Genomic DNA, 8,654 nt, shown 5'->3' with positions numbered 1-8,654 from the left:
ACGTTTTTATTTGAAATTAAAAAAATATAATATTTCAGCTCACAAAAACAGTCAGTGCATTGTATATTGACATTAGGCACAAACAGGGAGATATAATAATGTTTTGTAACGTTACATATGTCCCAGACACAGGTGATTGATAACTGTATAAAATTCGATATTACATTTCTTTGTCCGGTTGCAGCATGAATGTATTTAATATCGGATAGAAATGTATGATGGTGACTCTCTTACAACTTCCTGTTGGACAGAAGTGTCATTGTGTAAATAAGCATGAACACACGAGGGACAGGAATTCATTGACACAATAAACGACCTATAACTGACACCATTTACTTTTTTCACTGGCGAAATTCATTATTGATATAAATGAGATAATCATTCACAATACTGATGTCCATCCTGTTTTACCATGTATCATTGTTATCCATTTGTTAATGTTCATATTCTCTGCACTGTACTGTTTATGAGATTAAACAATTGTCATTGTCATTGCCCAATGCCTATTAACGTCTCATTGTTTTTGTTTATTTGTTTGTTTTTTGTTTTTAAAGATGAAGGTGTTTCACATATATATCCACATTTCATCATTTGTCAGAAATGATCGATAACTGTTCACTGTCTAAAATTAACATATTGTTGCCTTGTTTGTGTTTAAGATACTATTGGTACCTCTTGAATAATGAATATGGTATGTCTCCCTAAGGTTTATTCATTTTGGTCATAATTTCCTGATACCGACCATTAAAGTTACTATCATGTTAATACATGTATGCCCGACGTAACGGGTGTTCGGTTAGAACACTGTTATTACGCGGAGAAAATCGTTATTAAAACCATTTACCGAAACGCTGTCGTCAAGCTTACCGTTTACACAAGGGCAAGCAATTCTGTGGTTTATTTTACATGGACAATCTTCTGAACCGGAACACGACATCTCTCCTTTATCAGAAATTGCTGTTCTCTTTCTTTACACAAAAATACTTTTGTCTTGTATGGCGTGTCAAACATTGCAATATTCAATAATTGTAAATATATATATTGTTGTACATATATTTACAATTATTGAATGTTGCAACGGTTGACAAGCCATAGTCTTGTGCCATACATATACCATTTAAAAATGTTTTCTGTAGCATTCAAGTCTATTTCATTTTACCATTCGACTACGTCATTTGCCTCAAAGGCTGGGTTCTTAGCAGCTTCCAGCCGGGCTAACAACAGTGCTTAACTACTAGGTGATATAATCTGTTTCGCAATTATTGTAAAATAAATAAGGTTTATATTTTTATTCTTTTAGCCAATGCGTGTTGCATTGTTATGCAATAATAACATCAGAAACGACACATGCTTTCCTAGACTCAATCAACGTAAACAGAAAATGCTGTATGCACGAGGCATTGATTTTTGATGCATGGCCTGGCATTTAAACATTTATATTGATTTAAAAAAAAAAAATTAATTTATTTCCCTGGTGAGCTTTGAATCCCTTTGTATGCAGACCAAGTTTCAAACTGCCAGTTTTTAATATATAAACAGTTCTGTTGGTGTTAACGGGTTATTGACGAAGAATTACTACTGTGTGTATTGACATCACGAGTTCGGACAGGTAGACATGCACAGGTGAGGCCCGGATAGGTAGGGCGTGACGAGAAACGTCGATTGCAACCTAAGATACAGTATACATCAGTTAGCTATCAGTCGATAGGGCGCGTTCGACAGACACACTGCTAGAGAGGACCGAGCGCAGAGGAGACTACATAATGAGGAGGTTATAAAGGACAAAACTGTTATATACGTTTGGAAGATTTCAACGAGGATTTTGTCGTTTAACAGCTTAATAATTTTCAGACTATTGCCTTCGTAAGGCCATATTTGTGTTGGGGTACAATCTCCAAGTGCAGTGAGTATACGTTACTATGAATTCGTGGAACTGTCTATTGTACAAGGCCCAGCACCGTGACGTTAATTGAGACAGCGGCTATAATTCTTAATTGGTATTTGTCCGTGTCAAATTAGTAATTATGGATAAGGAACCTCTTGATGTTCAGTGTGGGCCATGCCAGAAGGAACGCATTAGTGTCAAGGCCACACTTCTATGTGTAACGTGTAAGGAACCATTCTGTAACAACTGTACCAAGCTTCACCGTGCCCAGCCCTGGGCACAGAAACATTCGTACATGTCTCTCACTGACGAAACCAAGGACAGCATCAAGTCCGTGCTGTCCTCTCAAGTAAGTCAGGTAAGGCAGAAAGCCAAAAACAAAAAGCACCGCTGGAACAAGGATGTCGGGGACAAGTCGTCCTATATGGAGGATCTGCAACAACAGCACGACCACAATCAGATGGAGATGGAAAACGAAGTGTTTTGTGAACAACATCAAGCCATTCTTTGTGATCTGTGTAAAGCAAGGAATCACAAAAATTGTGTCAACTTTATTCCGATTGTTGATGTTGCCAATGACAAGAAAAGCTCGCGAGACCTTATCGATCTTATTGCTGCGCTGAAGAAATGTCACATGTTTGCAGATCTTATGTACCAAGATCGCGTTAAAGAAACGGATATCCTGGAGAAAAAACGAGAAGTGATCTTACCTCAACTAATGACAGAGAGAAAAAGTTCTGGCGAAGAGGCAAATGATATTGACAAAAATGTTTTGTCGGAATTCGAAAGCATGCACAAAAGTAATATGAAAAAGCTTTCGCAAGAAAAGGAAAGACTTGCAAATCTAAAAAAGATGACAAAAGCAGATGCCGAGGAAATGAGAGAAATATTCAAAGATGACTCCCAAGTATCGCCTGCCCATTTCGTTAAGGTGTATCTACGAATAAGTAACAAACGGACAATATATGAACGATTTCTCAAGGAAATATATGACGACATACAGAATCACGATTATGAATTGATTTTGAAACAAAATCAGATTCGATGACGCTGAAACCAGTACAACTGAAAAACAGGTCAAGCAGACAGACACATACTTCCGGCTACCACCTTTCCTCGTGTTAGAGATGAATGGAAGATTTCGTGCAAAGGCCAAGGCCGTTTCCAAATTCGCTGGAATTTTGGCTATGCAGAGAGCAAACAATTCAATGTCATCATCAAGCGGCAGTTCACCTTTGATCTCGGAGAGGCCAGACTCGCTCGCGTCCGTGAGTATTTCGGGGTCTGGTTCAAGTTCTTCCTCGTCTTCGCGTTCTTCTGGTACAAACGGAAACCCGTGTGTAGTTGAACCCCTTAGACTACCTTCTCCTCCTCCTCCCGAACGAGCTCAAAGTGTTAACACTTTCGTACCTTACTCTTATGACTCTCAACAGGCGTTTTTCATCACGGCTATTGGCTGTCTGCCGTCAGGTGATCTAGTCATTATCGACAGGTGTGCCTCTGAACTCAAAGTGCATGACGGAAAATTAAGAGCATCAGCTAGTTACACTTTTCAAACATTGCCCTGGGATCTTGCCGTTTTACCCGACTTGCACTTTGCTGTCACACTACCCGGCGAAAAAATTGTTAAAATTGTTAAAATGATCACTGTTATGAAGGAAAAGAAAAACATGCCAAATAAAAAAGATGATGGGAAAAAAACAACAAAAAAAGTTCCCACAAATGAACTGGTTTATGTGAAAGATATCCCATGTACAGGAGAATGCTGGGGCGTGACCTATTGTGATAAGAGTTTATACGTCACGTGTGATCCATGGTTGGGTGGCCCCTATATTTTACACCTTAGTCTGGAAAATGATTCGAAAAAGGGGACAGTTGTTCCAGTAAAGGGTATAGGGTTCACAGCCCCTCAACACATGTCGTGTAACAGCATGCATACAGAACTCTACATCACTGACTCAGCATTGCATTGCGTCATTGCTTTAAATAGAGATGGCCAATTGAAATTTGTGTACAGAGCACGTGACATGGGTTGTCCAACCGGTATATCGGTAGACAGATCTGGAAACATTTTTGTCTGTGCAAAAGAAACCTCAAATATACACAGGATTGAACCAGGTGGAAATGGGGGATGCTCGATTCTCAACAGAACTGATGGAGTTGTTAAACCACGTGGGATATGTTACAGCCCGATTAACGGCAACCTGTACGTCGCCAACAATAACACGTCAAAGATCAAGGCATACGCTGTGTAGATCGCCAACATCCGGGTCACTGGAAAGTGCCGTTGTACCGGATATATTTCAATATTATAAAACCAGGGTTGCAAGCATTACTATTACATCCGGGTCACAATTGAATATGTTTTTTTCTTTAGAGTAAACATAATTCGTTTCTAAGTTAGATCCATGCTACAATGAAATGGAGTTAATCCAGTCCAGATGAAGTTGGCGCCATTACAACACGACTCAAACGACTTATGTACAACGCATTTTCGAATTATTGTTTAAATGTCACTTGCGCTAGTCCAGGCATGAAGACACTTTCTATAAGACAACGCAATTGTAAAATGTCATGACAACATTGATTTCGGATTAAAGAAACCTTTGTCTTTCGTTCCCGATGATAACAATACAGATCTCTCACATTGTTGAATGTATTGTAGCTAACAAGAGGTTTGAAAAAATTGTCCACACTCGTTTATATAGTGTTATATTGACGAAACCACGTATACAATATTGTACTTTATTTCATAAAGCTACTATATAAAAGTAATGGATGTTGTATATTTTCTATATATTCATATCGGATGTTGCTTTGTGTAAATCCCTCTGCGTTGTTCAATCACCATTGACAATCGACAATTTCCGTTATCTATATACACTATATGTAATGTTGTTTTTGCGATAGTAAGATCACGCTCTGCCTACTTCTGCATTCTAGCATTCTATAATAGCTGCATTGTGTATCGTTTATTGTGCATTGTGTTTTGTGCGTGGTCGGGTGTCACAATGATAGCACCTCTAACTTATAGAAGCGAACGTGAAAAGGTTTGGAGGCCATCTTGGTTTTCTCTATCTATTCTGGTTTGCTCTCACAGTAAGGCCCCTCGCTCGCTTTGTTTGGTTTCTGTGTTTATCGCCCCTCTTACAGCCAGGGTCGTTTTGAGGCGGGATCTTCTTGTTGTAGTTGGTGACCACCTCATTGAACAACATACGGAAGGTCCGTTGCATGCAACCAGAGCAATTAGGGTAAAGTGTCTTTCCCAAAGACACAGGCATGGCAGCGCAGACCGGTCCGTTTCTCAGTTTCTCAGAAACAAACCGACATGTGTATGGAAGGTCGAACCACGCACCACGCACCACGAACCACGCACCACGCACCTCGGATCTTTATCTGAGGTTTTTATAATCTATTACTTGTTTCACACTAGTCATAAAACTGGATAGCGTTTATCAGAACTAATATATACATGTATATACATGTAAGTGGTCCGTCGGTTTTTATTTGTAATTCTGATTTACAGTTAAGTACTAATACACTGAACGCGGAATCTTAGAAAACCAGTGAAATATTTATTCTCCGCATTTTTTGGACAAAAACTTACACTGCACGAGTACTGTTTGAAAACTGGTGCACTGCTGCTGCTATATAGTGTCCCATACTGCTTCAAAACCTTGTTATATGATGGCTGATGGAAGTTTCCTCCAAAATTGTGTGTTTAAATCTGAATTTCAAACTATAGTGTATTTTCTTGTTGTGTGATTGATAAAAAAACGTACACGCGAAATATGAAAACGAATATGATTTTCATCAAACAATTAAATCTGGACAAAATGCTGATCAAGGTGATGACAAAGGTGATGACAAAGGTGATGACAAAGGTGATGACAAAGGTGATGACAAAGGTGATGACAAAGGTGATGACAAAGGTGATGACAAAGGTGATGACAAAGGTGTTGACAAAGGTGATGACAAAGGTGATGACAAAGGTGATGACAAAGGTGGGCGCGATACTTACAATGTATGTGTTGTGTACTAGTATTCATAAGATAATAGGTTTTTTCAAGTGAAATGAAATGTAAAACTTGTATATTGTGTTGATTGACTGTGACGGTAAAAATAAAGTGGTATAATTTTTTTTGTCTATCTGTCTGTCTTTGATGGAAATGCACGACACAAAGTAAGATTGCACGTGAATCAGACGTGGAGACCATTGACAGACAACTCGGAAACATCCGTTGTGCTAATCATCTATAAAACATTATTTATACATCATTCAATCAGACAAGATATATATTCTGTCATCTGATTTGTTGGCAAATGAATTTTTTATTCTCGCAGTTTTTGCAAATAAAATCGATAAACACAAGGTCATATATCATACTAGCTAATCTCTCCTTGGGGTAGTTTTGCGTTTGTATGGAACACATGGACTTGGTATTTTCCAACCAACTGTCCATAATATTGTTTGAAAGTTGTACGCCAAATCGCTGTGGCTGCTATAAGATCAATTTGAAATGATATATAGGGATTGAACAGTGTTTTAATGCGTTTACGGTGGATGAACGCAATGGGATACAGACATATTCTATATAGCGCGTTAGCCATTGCTTTACGGTAATTTTAACGTAATGACTATTCCCTTGATTAAATAGGGACATATGTAAATATACTAACATCAAGATTTACGTCATATCCGGCATGGGTTCGATTTTGTCAATGCGAGTGCGAGACCTCAAAACAATCGGAACACATCGTAAATTTGTCGAAGGGTTCCGATTGACCTGAAGAGTTCCCGAGTAAATGTATGAAATACAAACATGAAGAGAATACCTCAACCAAGGATGGTAGTTCAGGATATCTAATTCAAGGCCGTTATTTCTATTTGCTAGGAGTTTTTACGTGTGTGACGTCAACAGAACACTGACTATAATTGGTGATACGAAACCTAGCATACGCGGAGTCATGTAGGTGGAAACCAGTAACTACATGTATCATTACGTTTATTCATCAAGTGAATCGAACACATTTTAAAGTATCTTTTTCGGCATGACATGAATTTCATGCATTGGTCATTCAAATCCAACTTTTGGAAATCAACTGTGTGACGTTATGAATGATTGTTTCAACAAGATAACACGAATTATGAATGACGATGGAACTTCACGATAGTGGCTACAGCGAAGACCATGATGAGTCCCAATGGGGACAAAGAGGGTTTGGATTCGGGGCTGTCGGGGATGGTGGTAAGGCGGTGAAGACGTGACATGACCGAGCCTCGAACTCGTCATCCACGGCTCCAAATCGCCTAGCCAGAAATTATGTACTCGTTTTGTACAGTTACTGTTTAATCAAGACGTGTATAGTACAGTCTTTACCAACAGTATGTATTGCGCTGGCCCGATTGTCCCAAATTCAAAAACAAAATGTTCCATGATTTTTCGAAATTCTACGATTATTTCATCGAACGGAATACTAAACGAGAATCAAACGTGATTTCGTATTATTTGTTTGAACTGGTCTGACATTCATTTTGGTTCCTAACTAAATACGATTACGTTCTGTGACAGGGTCGTGGAGTTCTGTTCAATACTGAAGGTACAGAAAACATAATTTATTTAGTGTCTCAGTCACACTTCCTACACGCGAGGGAACAAGCTTATTAGAAAATGGGGCCGGTGTTTTCTAGGTTGGGTCCACAATAGTTCATGGAGCATGCATATTCTGGCAAGGAACGCTGAAATACGGCTTCATTTTCAAGTTAAACGAGATCATATTAGTCCGGATATAAGTCTGGAATGACGAACCGTCCATGCGTTTTTTTTCGCTTTGCATAATGTATAAGTTTAATTCCTACTGGTGAGATGTGTATAAATATTTCACGTATTGTTTGAAATAAACAGAACATTTCAAACAATACTGCTATATTACTGGTTGTTTTACTCATTTGGCTTAAAATGGACATAGATCTGTATAATTAGAAAATGAACATCGAGGATGACTTTCTTAATAACACACCTCTAACCGATCACCCCACAAGGAATTGCTGGATCCGGTGTATATGACATTGGACAATTGACACTTAAACGGGCATAGCTACATATAAATAAGTATTAACCATATCCGAGAATACCAAATCCTCAATATGACATTCCGTCTTGTGTTTCTGTGGCCTTTCCATTACTCTCAGACTGTCTATTGTCTTCAGTGCCCGTGTATCCACGTATTGGGTTTACACGTTACTACAGTATGACACTCTTCAGTGCCAGTGTATCCACGTATTGGGTTTACACGTTACTGCAGTATTACACTTTTCAGTGCCAGTGTATCCACGTATTGGGTTTACACGTTACTACAGTGTTACACTCTTCAGTGCCAGTGTATCCACGTACTGGGTTTACACGTTACTACAACACTCTTCAGTGCCAGTGTATCCACGTATTGGGTTTACACGTTACTACAGTATTACACTCTTCAGGGCCAGTGTATCCACGTATTGGGTTTACACGTTACTACAGTATTACACTCTTCAGTGCCAGTGTATCCACGTATTGGGTTTACACGTTACTACAGTATGACACTCTTCAGTGCCAGTGTATCCACGTATTGGGTTTACACGTTACTACAACACTCTTCAGTGCCAGTGTATCCACGTATTGGGTTAACACGTTACTACAGTATTACACTCTTCAGTGCCAGTGTATCCACGTATTGGGTTTACACGTTACTGCAGTATTACACTCTTCAGTGCCAGTGTATCCACGTA

At 38.9% G+C, this 8,654-nt stretch overlaps 1 protein-coding gene across 1 annotated transcript; it reads left to right on the top strand.

The window, feature by feature from the left end:
- Positions 1-2,024: 2,024 nt before the first annotated feature.
- Positions 2,025-2,933, top strand: LOC117338920. Its single transcript, XM_033900284.1, has one exon. It carries the CDS (start codon positions 2,025-2,027, stop codon positions 2,931-2,933), a length of 909 nt encoding a protein of 302 aa, XP_033756175.1.
- Positions 2,934-8,654: the final 5,721 nt, after the last annotated feature.

Source organism: Pecten maximus, chromosome 12 (genome assembly GCF_902652985.1).
Source record: "Pecten maximus chromosome 12, xPecMax1.1, whole genome shotgun sequence".
NCBI lineage: Eukaryota > Metazoa > Mollusca > Bivalvia > Pectinida > Pectinidae > Pecten > Pecten maximus.
The sequence above is the reverse complement of the archived record's forward strand: the minus strand, read 5'-3'. Positions and strand labels throughout refer to the sequence as shown.